At 49.3% G+C, this 24,485-nt stretch overlaps 1 protein-coding gene across 1 annotated transcript; it reads left to right on the forward strand.

Moving 5' to 3' along the window:
• The first annotated feature begins 1,464 nt into the window (after positions 1-1,464).
• Positions 1,465-23,937, forward strand: Pabpc1l (poly(A) binding protein cytoplasmic 1 like). The gene is made up of 14 exons (XM_048810724.1): positions 1,465-1,727; positions 3,734-3,927; positions 6,968-7,083; positions 8,928-9,067; positions 9,221-9,315; positions 11,579-11,716; positions 12,904-12,999; positions 16,102-16,368; positions 17,095-17,185; positions 17,907-18,035; positions 19,551-19,657; positions 20,407-20,500; positions 21,609-21,739; positions 22,331-23,937. Exons 1-14 carry the CDS (start codon positions 1,535-1,537, stop codon positions 22,397-22,399), a joined length of 1,860 nt encoding a protein of 619 aa, XP_048666681.1. The 5' UTR covers positions 1,465-1,534; the 3' UTR covers positions 22,400-23,937.
• The last annotated feature ends 548 nt before the right edge of the window (positions 23,938-24,485 follow it).

Here is a 24,485-nt window from a genome sequence, read left to right on the forward strand (position 1 = left end):
AAACTGGTGGGAGATGGGTACACTCCTGTAATCCCAGCTACTTGGGAGGCTGTTGCAGGAGGATCACAAGTTCAAGGCCAAATGGGCAACCTAGCCCTACCTGTTTCAAAAAAAACTTTGTTGCTCAGTGGTATAGCACTTGCCTAGTATGTGCAAGGCTCGGGTTTAATCCCCAGTACCATAACAAAAGAAAAATAGGAAAATAGCTTTATTTCATCCTTCAGAACCGAAATCAAAGGTGTGATAAAGAAATTACCATTAATTAAACACTCTCTACTTGAGACCTCTCCAACATCTACAGTAAACCAGATGTTAAGGTACTTTTTGTGGCTTGTAAGATTTGGTATGCACAGTTATTTTGCAGCACTTCCCAAACCCTGACTATTTTTTAAATCCTAACATACAACCTAGTCAATGAGATGAAACCAACTTTAGGGTTGCTTGAGTCTTGGTACTGCTGTGCATGATAACTGGCAGCACTTTCTTCATAGGGTTTACACCCCTTCTAAAACCATCCACACTCCTGTAGGAGAGAAGTCTCCACAGAGGGGTATTTTTTAAGATGAGAACTGGTACCTGTAGTGTGAGGCTAGACAGGCAGACCAGCTCAGGCCCCCGTTCAGGAACTGTCACACCTGTGGAAGCCATGCCCAATCCAAGGTCAGGGGAAGCTGAGGCCCTGGAAGAACCACTATAAAGGATCCGTCTACAATGGACAGGAATTTAAACAAAATGGTCCTACATTGGGGCTGCAAACAGCCTCATTGCTTATTGTAGGGCCACTTCCTTGGCCCTTTTCTGCTCTTGGGTCCCTATTGTTCCCATGCAAGTAAACCCTTGATGGGATGCAGGTGGAAGACCTCCTCCACAGGTGGCAGGTGATGTCTCACCAAGAGGTCTTGGCGGTGGAACAGCCAGTTGCAAGGGAGGCCTGAAGGACAGGGATCCCCAGTTCTGAAGCAGCCTTTAGTCCCCGGTCACTGAAGTTTACCATTCCAGCACATTAGGGTGGGACTGGGTCGAGCTGCTTCAGAAAAACATTTCCGTAGGCAGGATAACAATCTGTACCCAAGTTGAAACAGCGTGTCTGGCTCAGAATTTTCCCCTCTGCAAGTGCAAAGCGCAAAAAGCAGTTTCTAATCCTTGACAAGAGGGAGACCCCGTTCATTTTACAGAGAAGGGAAATGGGTCCAGAAAGGCGCAGCGTGACTGGATTAGAACTCCGTCCGTAGCCCGCCCTTCCTGAGCTGCCCACCGGCGCCCGCAGCACCCTAGGCCGCCCGAGGCCCTCCTCCGCGGCGGGGTCTGAGATGTCTCGCACCTGCGACTTGAGATGGCTGAGGGCCCCCAGGTGGGGTGGGGCTGGATCCCGGCGATTGGCTCGCTGGCCCGGGGGTGGGGGCGGTAAAGGGAAGGGGCGGCCAGGCGCGCAGGAGGGATAGTCCTGGGCCGCCGCAGGGTAGGTCCCTGCCTGCGCAGCGCGGGCCTCGCGGTGACCCACTTCTCGTCTCCCCCGCACCCGGCTGGGTCCACCATGAACGCCGGCGGCCAGGGCTACCCGCTGGCCTCGCTCTACGTGGGCGACCTGCACCCAGACGTGAACGAGGCCATGCTCTATGAGACGTTCTCGCCCGCCGGCCCCATCCTGTCCATCCGCGTGTGCCGCGACGTGGCCACCAGGCGCTCGCTGGGGTACGCCTACATCAACTTCCAGCAGCCTGCCGACGGTGAGCCCCCGGGAGGGCGGACGAGAGGGGACGAGCCCCAGTCCAGAGAGACCGCCCCCAGGACTGGCCGCTCGCTTAAGTGTTCCATTTTGCAGCCAGGGAAACGGAGGCGCAGAGATGCAGGGTCTTGGAAGGGGCTCGGTAGCTGAGGCGAGAATTGCAGTGACTGCCTTGCTCCGTTTGTACAGAAGAGAGATTAAGACCACGTGAAAACAGCTAAAGCCTTTGGGGTAGGGCAGACCTGACCTGACCCCCAAATAGACAGTTGTGGTTACTCAACCATTCTGAGCCCAGTTGCTTCTCCGCAAAATGGAGCTCCTGTCTGCTTTCAGGAGTGGTTGTGAGGATGAAATTGGAAGCACCTGGGGAGGGAGGCGCCCAAGACGGCACAACTCAGCTCGAGAGTGCAGAAACCTGGGCGCCAGCCTCCCAGGGAGCCTGACATGAGGTCTACGCTGTGGCCTCCACTTTCCCCGAAAAGCCCTCTCTTCCAGCCGGTGTCCCAAGGCTGATAGGATTGATTAGACTTCGTTAGATGAGTAGGTCTGCACCTCTTTTGAGAATGGAGGACAAAAGAATAGGAGCTCTGCCATTGTGAGGTGAGCTGGGGCAAACGACCCCAGTATCCATGGGGCTAAGGCTTACTCCCCAAGAGAGGAAGAATGGAGAACTGTATAATCCCAACTAGTCCAATTTGGAAGGCTGAGCAAGAAGGATCCCAAGGTGGAGGTCAGCCTGGGCACGCTGGAGACTCTGTCTTTAAAAAAAAAAAAAAAAGGAAGTGGTTTGTGTGGGCCTGGGGATGTGACTCAAGGGTAGATCTTGCCTAGCATGGGGGAGGCCCTGAATTCCATCCCCAGAACACCCCCCCACACCCACACAGAGAAAGGAGATCTGGATTGAAAAATAGTGAATAATAGCTGTAATGCTGTGGTGTAACCCTCCAAAACGACCAAAAAAAGCCTGCCCCAGCCTCAGTCCAAAAGAAGGTGGCTTACTGCAGGGGTCCTGGGAGGATGGGCAAGTTCTCCTGAGCTGGGGTTTGTGTGGCTGAACTGAATGCTTCCCCCTTCCTCTGTCCCGCCCCACCTGCTATATGGTGTTCCTGGCTTCCCAGCCCCTCTGCAAGTATGGCCAGTGTCCAGGGACCTGACCTTTTGGTCCCAGCTCATAAACGGGGGCACTGAGCTGCAGGGAGCAGGAGTCTTGCCCCTGGCTGCCGATGCTGGGACTGGATGAGGGACTCCTTGAGGCTTGCTCCCCTGCACTTCCCAGCTCCCTCCATGTCTCTGAAACTAGCAGAACCCCAAAGCAAAGGCAGTGTATTTATTATCTTGGAGGGACAGGCAGTGGCAGCGGCAGGAGGGTGAATAGGAGTGGCTGTTTTCAGACACACTGCCATCTACCAGACTCCTATTGCACATCCAGTGCAAAGTGCAAACGTGTCACATTGTATGCCTGACTTTTCAGTCTGTCCAACAGGTTGGGGGTAGGTGACATTACTTCTTTTCTAGGTGTGCAAAGGAGGTATTGTCATTGTCCTCACTTTACAGGTGAGGAAACGGGCTCAGACAGGTGGCGTTCACTTTCCTCAAAGCTGGACTGCCTGGGTGGGACTGATTCTCAGCTCTGCTGTTCATCACCTTTGAGCTTTAATTTCCTTAAACTGCTGCCACCCCTTGTCATTTGGACCCCTCTGTTACATTCTCATCTACTCAGTGTGCTTAAGAGGACAAAATAGACCTGGCTCTGCCACTAACATTTCACCCTTCTAAGCCTCAGTTTTCCCTTCTGTAAAATGAAGATGGGAATCCTTGCTCACCTGGGTTTGGGGAGGTGGGAGTAGCACTGTGCACATTAATTTCTCAGCCCATCCCTCCTGAGCTTTTAGGCTCCTGTCTCAGGTGAGAACCACACAATGGCTGTTTTCCAGCTCTAATTAAGTGTCATAGATGGTCAAGGTCAGGAAATTCCCTTAATCTGCTTCTTTCTTTCCTCCTGTCCAGCCGAGCGGGCACTGGACACAATGAACTTTGAGTTGATCAAAGGCCAACCCATCCGCATTATGTGGTCACAGAGAGACCCAGGACTCCGCAGATCAGGTGTGGGCAACATCTTCATCAAGAACCTGGAGGACTCCATTGACAACAAGGCTTTATATGATACCTTCTCCACCTTTGGGAACATCCTCTCTTGCAAGGTGGGTGTGCCAAATACCTGTGTGGTGCAGGGCTGCCAACCAGCACTTCCCTTTACAGTTTAGAAGGTCCTTTCAGCACAGCCCCAGGTATAGCAAGCACTTGAACTACAGCTGTTCTTCTCAGTTTGTCTCAACAGAACTAACAGAATCTACCTGTCAGCCCTCTGTGTGACCAGCCCCAAGTGGTGGCCATCAGCGACCACTGTCTATCTAGATCATAGCTCTGCAGTTGGTGGTTTGTTCTGAACCCAGCGGGGCACTTTGGTTTGACCTTGGCTGCCCTCCCTCCTGTGCTCCTTCTGCCTGATGGGAGGCCTCTGGGGTGTATGAAGCAGTGCTTGGCTGGGAGCTGGGAGCTCGGCTTTCCTCCCTGTGGCCTCCCACCCTCCAGCGGCCTAGCTTGGGCCCCCGTAGACAGAAGGTAGAAACTCACTGGGCCTTCTGAGTCTTGAACTCCGAACTAGGATACGAATATTTCTGCATGCTGTTGGCCAAGACAAGACTCAAGACCAGCCCACAGGCAGGGTGAAGAGTGAGGGGGCTAGAGATTACAGGACAAAGGCTACAGGAAAGCCATGAATGGGGCTATCATGACCATCAGTGTCCACATCTTGTTTTTGTTGTGCCTGCTGAATACAAATGGAACCACTGAGCTGCACCCCCAGACCCTGCCACATCTTGTTGTTAAGGTTTCTTTGGGGGCTGGAAATGGAGCTCAGGGGTAAAGCACTTGCCTAGCATACATGAGGCCCTAGGTTTGATCCCCAGCACCAAAACAAAACAAAAGGATTTTTCTCCCATTGGCATGCAAGTTCACTCAGAGTAGTGATCCTGTATTTAGTCACTATTGCATCCCAGTATCTCAACTAGCCATGAGCACATAATAGGTGCTCAGTAAATATTTGCTGAGTGATGGGATGAATTATCATTTGAGAAGGTCTCTGATTGTTCTCACTTTGTCTATGAAGATGTTGAGCAGCAGAGGCCAGACAGCAGGTTGGTGTGTGCTGGCCAGAGGGCTTAAGCCTGGGTGTTCTGCCCCTGCGTTGTATGGGGATGGCTGGTGAGTTACCCTGCAGCCTCTGGGGCAACCACCTTCCTGGGGGCTTATGGCCATCTCTGTCTTGGAACTTTTCTGAGTGCTACTTTGTGTCAGGCACAATCCCTAAGTTCTAAGGCCTCATGCCTTCTCTCTGGATGAGGGACTCTCCCTGTGGTTCAGAGGAGCAGACTGAGACTTGAGGTATAGTAATATGCTAAAGTTCCCTGTGACAGAGAGACAGGGCTGCTCCCCATCTTTGAGGATCAGTGGAAGAGAGAGACTCTTCAGTAACAATGGCAGATTTGCTAAGTACCTTCTAGTGCTAGGTTTTCTGCAAATATGGTCACATCCAATTTCCCTCCACAGCCCCTTAAATCATGCAAAGGATCACTGAGTTGCACTTGAGGACAGAGAAGTTGAGAGAGTTGGAGTCCCTTGTCCACAGTTATGTTGCACTGGGGGTTGATTTTTAGTGGCAGAATCAGAATTTGAATTAGTGGATTTGCCACTGAAGAAAATTGAACAGGGATCAGTGTGTCTTTGCCGGCTACGGGCCTTGAGGTCCTCTGGGACTCTGAGGAGTAGACAGAAAGCTCCGTGTGATGCAGGCAGGTCTTTGCAGACTTAATGAGGCTTTGTTGTGGGCCGGTTTAGAAACAAGGCTTACGGTGTGTCCCTCACCTTGGGAGCTCTTGGGCCAGTTGGAGATGGAATAGCTGGAAATCAGCTCTGAGGGAGAAGCATGGTGATCGTGATGGTGATAAGGAAGGAGAGAGCCATTTAGCTGTCAGAGAGGTTTCTGTGTCACTGTGGGAAGAGCACATAACCTGAATCAGGTCACCTAAGTGCCAAGCCCAGTTGCTTAGTTGGGAGCAACATAAGGTCAGACCATGGTCTGGGGCCAAATGTCCTGTGTTTAAACCCTGCCTCTTCCACTTCCTGGTTCCATGACCTTAGGCCTAAAGAGGTGACTTTAGTAGGAGGAACCTACCTCATAGGTTGTCATGGGGATAAACTGAGTTATGTGGAGCCAATGGAAGGACACTTGAAGTACTGTCAGCAACACATGGCAAGTAAAATAACTAAGAAGCTCTTCCTGCTGGCTGACCTTGGACAAGTCATTTATTTCCATTTTCCCTCTCCGACTCAGGTTGAGAATTGTCTGGGAGGTTTCTCCTAGCAAACATATCAAGAAAAGTATAGGATGCTCTTGCAAGTGTGCGACCCACAGTGGGGTCCCAGTCAATGTTACTGAGTGTGGGTGGAAGAGCCCTGTCTGGGGCTGGGAGGTGGAGGGTGTGTGCTGGGCATGAGTTTGGATGCAGGATCAGTTGTGCAGATCTATTGGAGAGCCTCAGACGCTGAGAAATTTGTGCGTAGGAGCCACTGGAGCTCAGACAGACTGGTCAGAACCACATTTTAGAAAGAGCATCCCAAGCTGGGCACAGTGGTGCACACCTGTAATCCCAGCTACCTGGGAGGCTGAGGCAGGAGGATGGCAAGTTTGAGACCAGGCTTAGCAATTTAGTGAGACCCTGTCTCAAAATAAAAAATAAATAAAAGGGCTGGGGATGCAGCTTAGTGGTAGAGTGCCCCTGGGCTGAATCCCCAGTGCTACTGAAAAAGAAAACACAATGGGGGTCTGAGGACCTGCTGGCGTAGGAAGGCAGAGCTGGTCTGTGGTGTGGCGCAGTGTGCTCATTCTGAGTACTCGATCATCTTACGCAAGTGGATCGGTCTCTTTGAACTTCAGTTTCCCATCTCTACAATGGTGCTGTTATGTGACATAGGATTATTTTCTATTTTTGGTGCTAGGGATGGAACCCAGGGAGGCAAGCACTGTCCCACTGAGCTACCCCGGTCCTCATGGGACCGTCTTTGACACGCGCAGAGTGAGCACACGGGGGCTGGGCACTCATGATCATCTTTGTCATCCTTTTCTCCGGAACTCCGATTGGGGGTTGGATGTTCTGTCTGTCCTTCCTCCCTGTGGTCCAGGTGGTATGTGACGAGCACGGCTCTCGGGGCTTCGGCTTTGTGCATTTTGAGACCCATGAGGCTGCGCAGCAGGCCATCAGCACCATGAACGGGATGCTGCTGAATGACCGCAAAGTGTGAGTGGCTGTGCCCGGGGGAGGGTCGGAGGCTGGAGGGACAGGACCGTGGCTCCCACCAACTAGGAAAGGTGGGTGCCAGACGCTAGGCAGCAGTCTTCCCGAAGCATGACCTCAGGCAAGTTGCTTGACCTCTCAGGGCCTCTCCTGATGTCAAACTGGAGCTGATGCGGGTGTTAAAGGGTTGTCCCGAGTCAGAAATGCAGTGACCATCTCGAAATTTGAGAGAGGATTTCGGCTAAAGGCCACATGGTCCGTGGACTCGGTCTTCTCAGTCTGGCTGTGCATTTTCCTTAAACCTTGTTTGTTTCATGGGATTTGGGGACAGAAGGAAAAGCAGCACATGCTTAGCCTGTTCAGGCCGGTGTCAACCCTGCTTTACAGATAGGAAGGTACAGATGCTGGGGGGGACCTGCTTCTGGCTGCGCCCTCCCCAGTGTGGATTCTGCCCATCTGGTGGCCCAGCCCTCAGTGCTGTGGAGTGAAGGCGGCTTTGAGCTGGGAGAGTACCTGGGGGCATTTTGTCAGGGTCTCTGGTGGCAGGGGTCCTATTGACAGGTCACACTGACCTAGGTGGGCTTTTACCAATTCTCAAAAAGGTGTCATCTTGCCTGGAGTGGAGGCGCACGCCTGTAATCCCAGCGTCTCTGGAGGCTGAGGCAGGAGGATCATGAGTTTAAAGCCAGCCTCAGCAAAGGCAAGGTGCTAAGCAACTCAGGGAGACCCTGTCTCTAAATAAAATACAAAGTGGGTCTGGGGATGTGGCTCGGTGGTCAAGTGTCCCTGAGTTCAATCCCTGGCACACCCCCCCAAAAAAAGTATCATCTTTGTTAGCAAGTATTAACTCACATTTCCCTCTGCCGTTTGGTTTTCATCAGCACCAGCACTCCGTGTGCTTGTCTCTCTTCTTAGAGCGCCCCTAGATTCACACCTACCACAGAGCTATGCTTTTATGTTTTGAGACGACGTCTTGCTAAATTGATAAGGCTGTCCTCCAACTTGCAGTCCTCCCGCCTCACCCTCCCAAGTCCCTGAGATTACAAGCGTGGTGACGGCACATAGCTATGCTTTTTTTTTTTTTCCCCTTAAGGAGACATGCCAGCTCGGCATAATGGCGCTGTCTGGTGGCCCAGCTACTTGGGAGGTTAAGGCAGGCAGACTGTGTGAGTCTGGGCGTTGAGACCAGCCTGAGCAACAGTGAGACTCTGTCTCTTTTTAAAAATAGAAATAAAATGGAAAGAGGAAAAAGGTACTCTCCGAGGTGTGTTTATGTGAACTTGGAAATTACTTAAAATTAATGTTGTATTTAAGGGATTTCAGCCCATCCCCCAGAGTGACATTGGCATTGACCTTGTCTGATTGACTCAGTCCTGCTTTTCTAGTGCACTCGGTATGTATTAAATGAATAAGCAAAGCCTCATGATGTGATTTGGATCCCAGTTTCACAGGAATGAGCACTGAGGCTCAGAGAGGTGAAGTAACTTGCCCAGGGTTACACAGTGAGGCAGATGCAGACTGAGGATTCAAGTTCTTGTCTAAATCCCAAATTCATGCTCTTGCCTCCTGTGCTCTTAGCTGCCTGGTATATGGTGTGTGTTTGTCACAAAATAAAGTCTTCTGAATCTTATGCTAGGGACAAGCTCTGAAACATAGCCCCTTGGCTGTTGGAGAGTCTTGGACAGGTTCATCTACATGGAATGGCCCTGTGCAGTTGCCCAGTGAGGGAGGTGGAGGCTGGGAAGGACAGTGACTGGCACAAGTGGCCCAATGATGCTGGGTGGCTTGGGGGTGCGGTGAGGGGTGCTAAGGTCTGGCCGCTGCCTGCCCTGGTGGTGTGTCCACAGCTTTGTTGGCCACTTCAAGTCTCGAAGGGAGCGGGAGGCCGAGCTGGGCGCCCGGGCCCTGGAGTTCACCAACATCTATGTGAAGAACCTGCACGTGGACACGGACGAGCAGGCCCTGCAGGACCTCTTCTCCCAGTTTGGTGTGTGGGTTCCCTGAGGGAGGAGGGTCCCTACTACTCCTCTGTCACACCCAGGTTTGCCATGAGGAGGGCCCTCCTGAGGCTTCCTGAGGTCAGGGAGGGAGCATCCTGGGGCTCCCCACCTCCCCTTTGAGCCAGGTTGATCCTTCCCAGGAAAGATGCTGAGTGTGAAGGTGATGAGGGACAACAGCGGCCACTCCCGGGGCTTCGGCTTTGTCAACTTTGAAAAGCATGAGGAAGCCCAGAAGGTAGGAGCCGCCCAGTGGCTCTGTTCCAGGGAGGAGGGGCAGAGCCAGGACTAGGAGGAAGGGAGATCGGGTGTATGGGCCTCCAGCCGCTGTGGAGGGGAAGAAGTTCCCCTCTATTTGGGCCAAGAGGGTGGGAGAGTCTGGCCCTTCTAGGCTGGGGGGCAAAGGCTCCATCCCCAAGGTCACTTCTAAGCCTTGCAGTTCAAAGAACTGAATACTGAGGCAGGGAAGCCAAAGTCCTCATCAGACACAAATCTTTACTAATGAACCAGCCACTTAAGACAGTTCCCTGCAACGTTTCTCCTAACACAGTGTAAAAAATAAAAGACCCATGAAAAATCCTAGCCACTGAGTCAAGAAATGCTTGGCATTGACTTCTGATTCTTGTGGTTGAGCTAATGAAAATGAAGTTCAAAGTCCATAGATAACGGAGATAAGTTGCACTTCTTGCAGAGGATGCGGAATTTTATGCAGTTAACTGGCCTAAGCCTGCTAAATCCTTAGTTTAAGATACAAACATTTTCTTTTCTTTTTCTTTTTTCTTGGGATTGAACCCAGGGGCACCTCACTGCTGAGCCACACCCCCAGCCCATTTTATTTATTTTTTATTTTTTAAATTTTTTTAGAGAGAAAATTATATATATATATATATATAATGTGTGTGTGTGTATATATATACATATATATAATTTTTTAGTTTTCGGTGGACACAACATCTTTATTTTTATGTGGTGCTGAGGATCGAACCCAGCGCCCTATGCATGCCAGGCGAGCGCGCTACCACTTGGGCCACATCCCCAGCCGAAACCCATTTTATTTTTTTATTTTGAGACAGGGTTTCACTGTGTTGCTTAGGACCTTGCTAAAGTTGCTGAGGCTGATCTTGAATTTTTGATTCTCCTGCCTCAGCCTCCCTAGTTTCTGGGATTACAGGCGTGTGCTGCAATGCCCAGCTAACACACAAATGTTTATTTAAAAAAAAAAAAATTACAGGGCTGGGTTTGTGGCTCAGTGGTAGAGTGCTTGCCTAGCAAGGGCGGGGCCCGGGTTCGATCCTCAGCACCACATAAAAAAAATAAAGATATTGTGTTATGTACATCTACACCTAAAAAATGAAAAAAAAAAATAAAACTTACAGTCCTCAGTTAGCAAAAAGGATTCTTTCGTACTGTGAAATTCCGATATGAAGTGATGATTATAATTTTCCTTTTGTGTGTGTGTGTGTGTGTGAGAGAGACTGAAGATTGATCCAGGAATGCTCTACCTCTGAGCTACATCCCTGGACCTTTTTTATTTGAGACAGGGTCTTGCCAAGTTGCCCAGACTGGCCTCAAACTTTTGATCCTCCTGCCTCAGCCTCCCAGGTAGCAGCTGGGATTACATGACATGATTACAGCTGTGCCTTCATGCCCAGCAGTAATCATGACATTTGCTTGCTGCTCTGTTCAAATTGTCCACATGTAGTTGCAGTAAGAACTTGAATTTCAGATATTTTCTAGCAGACTTTACTTTTTAAAGCAGTTTTAGGTTCACAGCAAAATTGAGTGAAAGGCACAGGTATAGGTATACTCCCTTTATCCCTACACATACCTGGCCTCCCCTATTGTCATTGTCCCCGAACAGAGTGACATACTCATCATAGCTGATGAACCTGCACTGGCGCATGGTTATCACAGGACATGTGCTCATTGTCTCACTATCAGCGTTTCACTGCCCTAAGAAACTGTGCTGTTTCAGCCTTCCCTACCCACCAGCCACTGGCCAACACTGACCGTTTGTACTTACCTCACAGTTCTGCCTTTTCCAGAATGTCATATAGTGGAAATCATATAGCATGTAGCTTTTACAGGTTGGCTTCTTTCACTGAGTAATATGTGTTTAAAATATGGGAATACTTGAATATATTTAAAATAATTAAATTTTAAATATGGCTCAGTGGTAGAGCACTCACCTAGCATGTGCAAGTATTGTGTCCAACTACAACTAATTTATATATTTATATATATTTTTTTAATTTAAATATGGGAAACTTTGCGACTTCAATTTTTTTTTTTTTTTAAATAGAGCCCTACTCAAATTTTAAAGATCTATAATTCACTTTGCAAAACTTTTCGAATGACCTTTATCCGGTACTAATGATCCTGAGCAAGGAAGGCCAGAGTGGTTTGCAGGGAGTTCCCTCTAGGCCCAAAGGCAGGGCTGGAGACCAAGGAGATGGCCAGGTCTGGGTGGTTACCAGGTGTTTGCTCCCCACCCACCCCAGGCTGTGGACCAAATGAATGGGAAGGAGGTGAGCGGGCTGCTGCTGTATGTGGGCCGAGCCCAGAAGCGGGCAGAGCGGCAAAATGAGCTGAAGCGCAGGTTCGAACAAATGAAGCAGGACAGGCAGAACCGCTACCAGGTGAGCCCAGGCCTTCATGTGGACAAAGGGCTCTACATATTCCAAATCCCTAGAGGAAATCCTACTCCAGGCTACGAATAATTAGGCCAAATGTGTCACATTCAAAGGTTGGAATGTGGTGCAATCATTAAAATTATATTAAGGGGCTCGAGCTGTGGCTCAGAGGTAGTGCGCTTGCCTGGCATGTGGGAGGAACTGGGTTCAATTCTCAGCACCACGTATAAACAAATAAAAAATAAAGGTCTATCAACATAAAAAAATATTTTAAAAACGTTTTAAGTTAATTCATGTAATTAAAATTGTAGCTCAGTACAATTTAAGCCTTCTTTGGGAAATGAATCCCTCAAAAGTTTTTAATAGAAGTTCTAGGTCCCTCATGGAGAAGGGTGTGTGTACTCCATATATACCTACACCCACGCGCGCAGTCCATCCTCAGTAGCGCACAGTGAGGAGCAGTTTTTCCTCTCTACGCTAGGGATGTTTGGCAATGTGTGGAATTTTCAGTGGTCGTGTTTTGGGGGCAGGGAGCTACTGGGTACAGGCTAAGGACACAATATGGGCAAGCAGGATATTCAACTGTACAATGGTGGGGTCTCAATTCTGTTGTGTGTTCACACACTTTTGTGCTTGGGCAGTCTGGAAGGAGGACATTGAGGTCCTGGGGGCAGCTGACATTCAGTGCCAAGGAGCCAGGGGTCTGAGGTTAGACCACCGGGGTCAGTCCTGTCTGCCACTTCCAGGCTATCTGATCAGAAGCGATGCACTTGACCTGTTTCTGCTTCAGTTTTGATGTGTGTGAAATGAGGATTAAAGTCTCCTTCTCTTAAGGATTAAATGTCAAAATGTGTGAAGGACCTAGGGGTGTGCCTGGCACCAGGGGAGAGTCAACTTACTTGGTTCTGAGCCAGCAGGCGTGAGTGGCAGCTGGCCCTGCCTGGGAGGAGCTCTGCGTCCCCGTGTCTCCCATCTATAAAGTGCGTAAAGCCCATGGGGAGGTGGGGACCCGGCAGGTGTATGAGAACTGCCCGGGGCTGCAGCTTCTGGGTAATGGGCCATGGGAGCCTGAGAACAGGAGGCTGGGCTGGCAGGGCTCCCAGTGACTCTCGTGGCCATGGCAGCCGATGTCGTCCTGAGGCAATCTGGGGCTTGAGGCGGGACGGCGAATCAAGCAGTGCCCTTTCCTATAGGGCGTGAACCTGTATGTGAAGAATCTGGATGACTCCATTGATGACGAGAGACTGAGGAAAGTGTTCTCTCCCTACGGAGTGATTACCAGTGCGAAGGTGAGGGCCGGGACGCGTCCAGGGCACAGCCTCCCCTTCACCCTCCCATCCCGCACGCCCACCAGCCTCTCACTGGGCATTTGGGGAGTTGGTGCTGGGCTTTTTAGGGCTCCGTCTGACCCTATTGGAGCTCATAATCCATCTGCAGCCTTGTCTAGGTTGGAGGGAAAGAAAGTAGATGTATAGTCTACTACTGGATTTGTTGGGGTGCACTGTAACAACATTTATTGAGCACCTGCTGTATGCCAGATTCTGGAAATTTATGTCTTAAAATTTCTGTGGACCTTTGTTTTCTGGCTTTGGCCAATGACATAACCCCTCTGGGCCTCCGTTTTCCTATCTGAAAAATGAGAGAATTGGGTTGTATTGGTTTTCCACATTCTTCCCCATTTATTGAGCCTGTGTGCCCACCCCTGTGAGACATCTGAGATGTGAAAATGGTCCTCCTACTCAGTAACTCTATGACCCTGACCAGGAGTCTTAACTTCTTAGCCTTATCTCTTTAGAGCCATGGGCTCACTGCATGGTGCTCAGCCCTGGCTTCTTGAGGATTGCCTGGAAAGTTATTCAGTACAGACCTGGATCAGACAAATTGAATGTAGATATCTGGAGGCAGGGCTTGGGCACCTTTTGAAAAGTCCCCAGATGGTTTTAAGATGACCCATGGCTATTCATCCCACACTGTGGGAAGCATCTAGGAACATACCAGGTGTGTTCTGGAACAGACTGGTATGTTCTGTTAACAGCCTTTAAATACTGTGAACTCATAAGAACGGGGGATGCTGGAGGCAAAGCTAGGTGGGACGGAGGGAGGCTTCCTGGAGTAGCAGTGGCAGCAGCGTTTGACTTGTCAGGCTCTGTGGGTGGGAATTCGGAACAGTGTGGGTGATGGGGCTGGGGACCTTCGCATATGTGATGGTTGGGGTCTTAGAAAGGGATCTAGAATTTCTCTCGACATTGAATCCAATCTTAAACCCTTCAGGGAGCCTGGTATCTGGGGAAGATTCTCATTTGGGAGGGTGGAGAGGTAGAGACCTTTTGAAAAATGAGACAGGAAGCTATGGGATCAGGTCCTGCTTTTAGGAAGTGCAGCACCCTTGGTATTGTACTGGAAAGCTGGGCTCTTCGAGTTCCTTAGACCTACATCTTAAATCCCAGCCCTACCATTTCCCAGCTGGAGAACCTGGGCATGTGAGTGCCTTTCAGACTCTGTTTACCCACCTGTGAAACGGAAGCAACATCATCCCTCAGGAGGCTCCCGAGTGCTGCGCATGGAGCTGCATACAGAGCACGTGCAGTCCATGTGCAGCAGGCCGGAGTGGCTGTGACCATCGGGCACACATTGTATTTAATTTAAGGAGATTCACTGACATTGAGGAGTCCTTGAACAAAGGACATATATAAATCTGGATTGCTCAGAGTTGAGGGACACCTGGGGTGATCATCTTTTCAGTAGGCCAATCAGGTTATGAGGATTTTATATAATTTTATATATTTTCCATTTTATATAAAGTAGTGATTATGAGAATTGAGTTGATGTATAAACTAACTACTATAAATACTTAGTCCACAGTCAAGTTCATAATAAATTCTGCATGTTTATTAATTATCATTACCATTGTTTTTACCTATCAGTTTTTTTTTTTTTTTTGCTACTGGGGATTGAACACAGGGCATTCTACCAGTGAGCTACATCCCCAGCCCCTTTTATTTTTATTTATATATATATTTTTTTTTACCAGGGATCGAACCCAGGGGTGCTTAACCACTGAGCCACATCCCCAGTCCTTCTTTATATTTTATTTAGAGACAGGGTCTCACTGAGTTGTTTAGGGACTCACTAAGTTGCTGAGGCTGGCTTTGGGATTCTCCTGCCTCGGCCTCCAGGTGTGCCTGGCATCCTACTAACAGTTCTTAACAGTATTTTTGTGTCAACATCTCTGTCTGGTGAGCCTGTGGATCCTTTCTAATAATATTTTTAAATGATAAAATTCACAGGATTATAAAAACCAGTTTTATTGAAGTATGACATCAAAATACTAAAATGTCAGAAGTAAGTACTACTTGTTTTTTTATTGCGGTGCTTGGGATTAAACCCAGGGTCTTGTGCACGCAAGGCAAACAGTCTACCAACTGAGCTATATCCCCAGCCTAGTAAGAACTTCTTTATTAACACATCAACCTAAGATCTATCAGGGTAGCAGAGTAAATGACAGTTTGAGATCAGCAACATTATGTCATGATTTTTCTTCGCAATAGTCATAGGCCTGGTTAAAATTGCCATGATATTTTTCTTTTGTTGCCCATATTCATAATGGGAGGAAATGCTAGTGTAGAAATAAGGCTGTCACTTTTCCCCATTAAGTTCACGCCCCTCTGAATTCTATAATGACTTCCCTGGGTGGGGGGAATCTATGGGTTCCCAGCTATACTGTGGGGTGGCTGTTTGAAAGTCACCAAGTCAGAGCACGGGCTCTGAAAGGGCAGGTGTTGGAAAGAGCTCTAGCCCTTAGAGTGTGGGAGCCCGGGCAGTGTCTCAACCTCAGGAAAGCTTACCCACAAAACAGGGGGAGATCCTGGAAGAGAAAAAATATTAGTTAAAAAAGTGAAATCCAAATGAAGTGTAGAGTGGGCGGGGAGAGTGTCATGGTTAATCACATTGCATCAGGGTTGGAGTCTGGACAAATGTGCCTTGCTAGCTTAGGGAGGCTGCGAGGGACCCAGGGCTCGGTACTGTTCCTGTAACTTTTCTGTAAGTCTGAAGTTACTCCAAAACAATGAGGCCATTTTATAAGGCTGAGAATATCTTCCCCAAACTCCTAAAAACTTGGTCCAGGGCCTTGCAGAGGCCTCTGGCTGTGTCTGGGTCCCTTTCTTCCCGTAAAGTGGGAGCTGCAGGACCTCCCTCACCGGGAGGCTGTGCACGTGAGCCTCATGTAAAGGCACGCAGTGTCTGGCACACAGTGGCCTCAGTCAACACAGGGTGCACAGCTTGTCCCCTGAGCACAGGTTTCTCATGGGGCTTCCTGGGGGAGGAGGCGAGCACAGCTCAGGAGTCTTCCTCCTCCATCCCCAGCAACCCTTGTCTTGTCTTGCTTTTAGGTGATGACAGAGGGTGGCCACAGCAAGGGGTTTGGCTTTGTGTGTTTTTCCTCTCCAGAAGAGGCAACCAAAGCTGTGACAGAGATGAATGGGCGCATCGTGGGCACCAAGCCTCTGTACGTGGCATTGGCCCAGCGCAAAGAGGAGCGGAAGGCCATCTTGACCAACCAGTACATGCAGCGCCTCTCCACGGTGCGGGCCCTGGGCCGCCCCCTCTTGGGCTCCTTCCAGCAGCCCTCCAGCTACTTCCTGCCCGCTCTGCCCCAGGTGACAGTTTGCCCGCAGCTCCCGCCACACCCTTTCCCTGATAGCCAGGTAGAGCAGGAAGGCGGGAGCTTCCAGGGAGAGCTTCTGTTGAAAATTCACTAGGCACTGTCCCAACCCCTGAAGCTGTCACCTCACCTGTAAAAGGTGGAGTACCTAGGAGCATCTCCCCGCCTGAGAGAGTCTTGAATCGCTTGTGCAGAAAGACTTTCTTTGGTCAGATAAGTTGAGGAGATGTTGTATCAAACAAAAGGAGCCTCCATTTCTTTACCACATCCACTATCCTGCCCGAACACGCTGACCCCACGGTGGCCCCCACAGAGGGGAGAGCAGGAAGCATTCCTCAGTTCATGGTGGTTTGTGTGGGGTGCCTGTTAACACCTCCCTGCACTGCTGTTCTGAGGAACCTGGTTTGGGAAAGGACCTCATGGGACTTAAAGTAGGAAGACATAAGCCATTGAAAGCCACAGGGTTGGTGACATGCCCTCTCAGCTGGTACAAATCTGAGTAAGAGGTATTGTCTTTTTCATCTAGGCCTGATAAGGAGCAGGGATTGAAATCTGAGATCTTTCCCTAAAGGGTCTCATGAGAGAGGAAGGAGCCTTTTACTAACCTGTTCCCTAGAGAGGACAGTAGAGTTCCTGCAGTAGTGTCCCTGAAAGGATGAGATTTCTCACCTGGCCCCTCTATTGCTGAGCCCCTCATTCTAGGTCCTCTTCTCCCCCACAGCCTCCGGCCCAGGCTGCGTACTGTGCCTCTGGCTCCATGGCCTCCATCCAGCCTGCCCCCAGGTGGACAGCCCAGCCACATAGACCTTCATGTGAGTGACCCAGCCCCCATACCCTCAGCCCAGCCTATGGGCATGGGCCCCAGAAGCAGTGTGTAACACAGGGTCAAGCCATTTCACCTCTCTTGAGCCTCAGTTTCCTCTTCTCAGTGTGGGCCTGAATGAGTGTGCATGAAGCCCCCAGAACAGTAGCAAGGCTGTAGAGGACATGCAGGGTGGCCATTGTCCTTATCTCCAAAGACTTCTCTCATTTATAGCTGAACAATCGGGAGGCTAAGGCCCTAAGCAACTCAGCAAGACCCTGTCTTTAAATTAAAAAAGAAAAAGGGGAGGAGTGGGCCCCCCCGCGCCCCTCCCCCCTGCACTGGGGATGTGGCTCAGTGGTTAAGGCCCCTGGGTTTAATCCCCAGTACAAAAACAAAAACAAAAACAAAAATCTTGTAACAAATCTGAGAAAATGAAACTCCTCTGGCTACACTGCTGATGACCTTCCTAAGAGCCAAGTTCACGTTCACTTAAAACTGTCTTAGGGGAACTAAGGTGCATGACCCCAGCACTTAGGCATCTTGGGGCTTTGGGCAGACATGAGCTGGCTTTGTCACTGAAGATTTCCGTACTCCTACTCCCTGGTTTTGGGTTGGAGTCACTCATCTCTCTGCTGTCAATTTGTAGTTCCCCTTCCCAGCCCCGGACCTTTCAGAGCATGGTGATTATAGCCCATAAACTTTCTCTCTCCATTTCTCTGTGCTGCAAGCCGTCTGTCCTCCAGCTGCTGCAATGGTCCGGCCAACAGGCATGTCTCGGCACCCCCAGGCCCACGCTGGCAGTGTCAGTCAGGCCTCCACTCAGGAGCTCCACCCGATGCACCACGCCCAGAGAGTGGGTGAGTGTGCGCAGGGCCAAGAGGACTGTGGGTGTGAGGAAGGTAGGCAAGTCTTGGTGCTGAGGTTGGCCTTGGAGGGAGTAAGACCAGTCTCCATGGTGACCTTGCCTCCTGGTAAGCCAGGCTGACTCTGGAGGCCATGCATGTATGTGGAAGTTAGCTTGGCCTCCAGCTCCTGGGACTTGCTCACTCTGGTCCTCACTAACTACTGTGCCTGATCACCTGTTCTTTAAAATGGGTGTAAGAATAGCGCGTCCCTTTTGTGAGGACTGAGAACACACAGCCAGGAGCTGGATCTTAGGACTGCAGTGGCTGTGCACACGTGTGGGCTTTGGCTGCAAGGCAAGCACAGCCATTGCTTCACTCAGCAAACCTCCTCATGCGAGTCTGTGTGCTGGTCCTGCGCTTGGCATCTGGGGCTTCTGTATGAACAAGCTAGACTCAGTCCTTGGCCTGAGGTCACTGCCAGGCCCTCGCACCCTGCTTTTTTCTTTTTATTGTGGTAAAATATACATAACAGTTTACCAGTTAACTTTTTTTTTTTTTGGTACTGGTGGTTGAACCCAGAGCATTCTACCACTGAGCTACATTCCCAGTCCTTTTTATTTTCAAACAAGGTTTCACTAAGTTGCTGAGGCTGGCCTCAAACTTGCGATCCTTCTGCCTCAGCCTCACAAGTTGCTGGGATTACAGACGTGTGCCACCACGCCCAGCTCCCTTACTCATCTTGAAGTGTACAATTCAGTGGCATTTAGTGCATTCACAGTGTTGCAGCCATTGCCACCATTCACCTGCAGAACTTTTCCTTGCAAAACAAATTATATATCCATTAAACCCTAACTCCTCACTTCCCCCCACCCTCCATTCCCTGGAAACCACCATTCTACTTTGTCTCTGAGAATTTGACTATACCAAGTATTTCATGTAAGTAGAATTATATAAATGTGTCCTTTTGTGACTTATTTCACTTAGCACAGTATCTTCAGGATTCACATATGCTGTGGCATGTGTCAGAATCTGTCTTTTAAAAAAAATATTTGTTTGTTTATTTATTTTTATATACTGCTGAGGACTGAACCCAGGGCCTCACACATGCAAGGCAAGCACTCTACCACTGAGCTACAACCCCAGCCCAGAATCTCCATTCTTTTTAAGGCTAAATAATATTCCATTGTACACATATGCCACGTGTTGCTCATCTGTGAGGGACACCTGAGCTGCTCCCACCTGCTGGCCGCTGTGAATGCTGCTGCTGTGGACATGAGTCACAAACCTCCGAGACCCTGCTTTCCATTCTTTTGGGTACATACCCACAGCGGAACTGTTGGGTGATTTGCTGATTCTCATTTTTTGAGGAACACTCATGTAACATGTTTTTCCACGGTGGCTGTTTTTTGCACTCCTGTCAAGAGTGCACGAGTGTTTCAATTTCTCTATGCTAACCAACACATTATTTTCTGTTTGGGGTTTTGTATTGTGGATAGCAGCTGTTTGAACCCTGTTTATTTTTTACAGCCAACATTGGTACCCAGACGATAGGACCCAGTGGGGCAGGATGCTCTACACCAGGCCGGCCTCTACAGCCATACAAATGTCCCTCAACTGTACACAGTACCCGTGGGGTAAGACTGGCCCAGCTGCCCGCCCTACTCTGGGCTATGGGAATCCTGGCTCAGAACCTTGGCTAATGTGTTGGCTTATAAAGTTCCATTAACTAATGTGTGCAGCAGAAGGGGAAAGAGGGCCAGGGTCATATTTTATTTGCTAATTATGATTTGCTTTGCATAGGTTATTACTAAAATTAATTTGGATTTCTGTTGAACATCAGTGAAAGGTATTCTAAGAATATACTGAGTATTGAAGGGATGTGATTAAGTATCAAAATAGGACTAAAAATATCTACTATGATTTAATGAAAGACTGTGTATTTATTTTCCTACCAAAAAGAGGCCTCAAATTCAACACTATCATATCCTGTCTAGAATTCTAATGTGCCTAGTTGAACTATCTTTTGCATTTGAACAAGAGTGGTCTTTAAACAGCAAAAACACTTTTTAAAGTTACCAACATGTGAAAGGGTGTTCTGGGGACGTGTCCATAAAGCTACCTGATACGGTGCTTTATCTGGCACTTAGTGATTAGTGATGCATGACTTTTATTTGGTAACACTGATTAGGGGCATATATGGGGTCATAGCACATCTAAGTCTTCTAACCCGTGTGCTCTTGTTAGGGACTCTGCCCCACCTGATTGTCCAGACCTTATCCCCGGCTCCCCTCTTCCAGAACCTTCCTGGAGGCCTGTGTTCACATAGTATTTGGAGGCCTTTCCCATCCCTGTGGTTAAGGGACATGTCCCCGGCACTGTATAGGTCCAGGAGCCTGCTGTGCACGTGCCTGGCCAGGAGCCCCTGACCGCATCCATGCTGGCTGCAGCGCCCCTGCATGAGCAAAAGCAGATGATTGGTGAGTGGCTAACACCCCTACATTGGGGCAGCAAAAGGAGGGCTGGGAGCTGATAAGACTGCTGGGAGCCTCACAGAGCTGCCCAGCGATCTCACCCGATCTGCTTCTACCCTAGTCTTAAAACTCTGGTCAGCCCAAGCTTTTTCCAGTTCTGCTGTTCTGACTGACTTGGTGAGAGACACCCCAGATGTAGAGAGGGCCAGGATCAGGAGGCACCATAAGAAAGCGGACAACCTTGAGTTGAGGCTGAGAAATGGCCCAGGGGTGTTACAGTTTGTTACCAAATTTAATCTGTGTCCTGGTGCCCACTGCAGGGAGGTGCAAAAAATCTGTGCAAAGGACTCTTGAATTCCTGGTTCACTTCTGTCCATGACATGAGACTGTGTGACTGAATGAGCAGGCTTGTTCCTGATTGGCAGCATCTTCCCTGCATGGTCACCGAGATCTTCCGGCTGAAGGCCTTAGATACTTCCACACCGCTCATCTCTCGGTTTATTTATTAGGGTTTTGCCATTCCATATCCCATCCCATCTGCTATAAAATTTTTTTGAATGTGCTTAACAAAGGCAGAAGTTTTTCTTAGGCGGTCTCTGTAAACATTCCCTTATGGGAAGACCCTTATCCCACCATTTAAGATCCCAATCCTGGCTGGACCCTCCATGTGCCTGGCGCCAACACTAAGACTTCTTGTTAGAAATCCTTATAGTGGAAGATGAATTTGCCCTATGATTTGTTTTCCACCCTCCAAAGAAACTCCCAAGTTCAGCATTATCATATTCTGTCCAGAATTTCGATGTATCTAGTTAGAACTATTTCTTGCAAAATGAACGAGTGGTCTTTAAACAGCAACTGACTTTGTGTTAGGCCCTGTGCTGTAATTACTTCATATACATTATCAAATTTGATTCTTCAAACTGTCCTTTAAGGCAGGGCTTGCCATAGGCACTATGCAGCTGAAAAAAGAAGTTCCCAGTAAGTGACACAGCCTAGAAGGAGCACTGGGTTAAGAACCCAGATGTCCTCGCTGCTCCACCCCTGATACCACTCTTGGGTGCTGGGCTATGTATGGGCCAGGTGTGGCATAAGCCATCAGAGCTTGTCCACACAGGGGAGCGTCTTTACCCGCTTGTCCATAACGTACACAACCAGCTGGCCGGCAAGATCACAGGCATGCTGCTGGAGATCGACAACTCGGAGCTGCTGCTCATGCTGGAGTCTCCAGAGTCCCTCCACGCCAAGGTTGGTAGAGCCTGGTCAGCAGGACAGCCAAAGACAAGGCCTGTCCCAGCCACGAGGCCAGATGAAGTGGATCTTCTTGCTCACACTCCTTGAAGGCCTGCTGAATGTTGGTGTGGGAGAGTGCTTCCCCCCCACTTTGGTACTGGGGATTGAACCCAGGGGTGCTTTCCCACCAAGCCACATCCCCGGCCCTTTATATTTTATTTAGAGACAGGGTGTCTCGCTAAGTTGCTTAGGGCCTCACTAAGTTGCCAAGGCTGGCTTTGATCTTGTAATCCTCCTGCCTCAGCCTCCCAAGCTGTTGGGATTTCAGGCATGCATCACCCCACCTGTGGGAGAGGGCCTTAATTGAGGGTGTGCTACTTGAGGTTTTGGTATAAGGAACTATATTCTGACTCGGTATAAGGGTTTTTTCCAGTGTCCAGCAGTGTACCTCTATCTTGACAAGGTGACCATGGGGCAAGGGATCTTGCAAGCAGCAGTGGATGAGGGGTTCACAGACTCTTTATCATGCTGAGGTGGGGGAGGCCAAGGCCCTTTTGGGATCCTTCTGAGAAGCTGTGTTAAGCCCCTCCTACTTGTGTCTCGCAGATAGAAGAGGCTGTGGCAGTGCTGCAGGCACACCAGGCCATGGAGCAGCCAAAGGCATACATGCATTGAAATCAGGTGGGTGGCTGTGCTGGGAGGACAGGGATACAGCAGCTGAGCTCAGAAGCAGCTGTGGACAACTGGGCCTCAGGCTGCCTCTCAGAAACTGAGAGCCGTGTTATGTTGTTGGCTTTGAGGCATCGAGGAAGCTGAGAAATCATCACATGAGATGATGCTCTATGTGGCTGAATGGTGAAGAGTCAGGGAGGTGCTCTTATAGCAGCTGCCCTACTGGCCTCATGCAGAATGGTCTGGGCTTCCCCTGGACACTGGCTGGCTCCATCAGCTGAATACTGGATGTCTGCTATCCTGTAGCAACAATTTTTTCCCTTTCATTCCCAGAAAATGGATTCCTTACTCCTGTGGCTGTCAAGAGAAACAGCATCTCCTGCTCTCAGCTCTGAGGCCCTGTGAACTATAACTTATTTCCCAACTGGACTGAATCTTTACTTGAGCCCTCTACATGGAATGAAGGCTGTCACCAAGCCAGCCATTTCCCTTTTGTTTTGTGCATTAAAAGTGCTGCAAAATCTGGCCTCTTAGGAGGCTTTCTTGAGCCTGAGGGAGTTGGGGGCAAAGAAAAAAGCAGACTTGACTGGGGCTTTCACATAAGAAATAGAACCCCCCAAAGCACTAATGTACACAGGGTGCATACACTAGAACCGAACTGTCAGGAACTGAGCTAGGCTACTTGTAATAGCTCCAAATTAGAAATGACTGGCCCATCAGGAGTGCAGTGGATGGTTAAATGGGTCTCATACAATGGACTGAGAAAGTGGGAAAAAGCTACAGTGATGTGTGGCATTTCTGGACCCCTGGCTTGAGCAAACAGCTGGCAAACACCTGAGAAGCAAGAAATTGCTTCCAGGCCCTGGGCTGCTGGAGGAGTTGTGTAATTAAATGTAGGAATGTTAGGATGCCTTCCCAGATTGTGGTCTCCTTCCCCTGAAGGAAACTGAAAAGTCTCTGAAGAAGGTTCTTTGGGATAATTAGTCCTCACCTCCCATCAGGGATGTAGACCCCAGTTTTATGACCTCCCCTGTATCAGGGCAGCCAAAGGATAAGGGCAAGGATCACAACCCAGCACATGAGTACTGCCATAAGTTCACCAGCAATACATCCAACTGAGTCTTCAAGGTTGTACTGATATTCTGTCTTAATTCCTCTCTCTGTTCTCTATAAATGTTCTATTTTTGGAGATGAGACCTAATTTGCCCATACTGGCTTCAAACTTGTGATTCTTCCGTTTCTGCCTCCTGCATAGCTCAAACTATGTGCCACCACACCTGACTCACAAATGCTATTTCAAACTTTCTCCACTCCTCAAGCTTCTGGCCCCATATCCCCTGTGCAGATTTTATCTTCTCTTCAAATGCTGAATGCTGGAATTTCTTCAGGCCCTCTCCTCTTCTCTTCGGTATCTGATAATGGCATCTTCAATTTGCACCTGCTCTAGGATGACTCTTGGAGACTCCTGGGTTACAGGTCTCATTTTATCTGCCATCAACTTTTTTTTTTTTTGGGTGCTGAGAATTAAACCCAGGGCCTATTACATGCTAAGCAAGCACTCTACTACTAAGCCACATCCCCAGCCATCTACCATTAACACTTCCAACTTGTCTAAAATGAAGCTCATGATTCGATGTGCCTCTCCCCCAATTCTGTGGCTCTCCCTTCCAGTGGTCCGTGTTTTAATAGATGGCCCCACCCTCATTCTGTTGCAAAAGCCCCAATCTGAGGGTTCCCCCACCCCCTGTGCCACTTCACTTTCCCGCCTCAACTTCCACATGAAATCTATTAGTTTTTACCCCCCCCCCATCTTTCTACTTCTAAATCCACTATCCCCACCCTAGTCCAAACTCAGATGGACTCTGGCAATAGCCTCTCAGTGGCTTCACTACATCTGCAATGACCATTCTCCCATGTCCTCTACCACTCAATCAGAAAGCTTGCCTCAGGATGCGCATCTTTCCTCTCACCCTGCGAAAGACCTTCAGTAGCTTCCTACTGTTTGTGCAGGGTCTCAGGTTTTGTCCTGGCTCTCTCTGGCTCCCACATAGGAATTGGGAGAAGACTCTGTCATTCCCATGTAATGACC

The sequence above is a fragment of the Marmota marmota genome, unplaced genomic scaffold, assembly GCF_001458135.2.
Source record: "Marmota marmota marmota unplaced genomic scaffold, marMar, whole genome shotgun sequence".
NCBI classification, from domain to species: domain Eukaryota; kingdom Metazoa; phylum Chordata; class Mammalia; order Rodentia; family Sciuridae; genus Marmota; species Marmota marmota.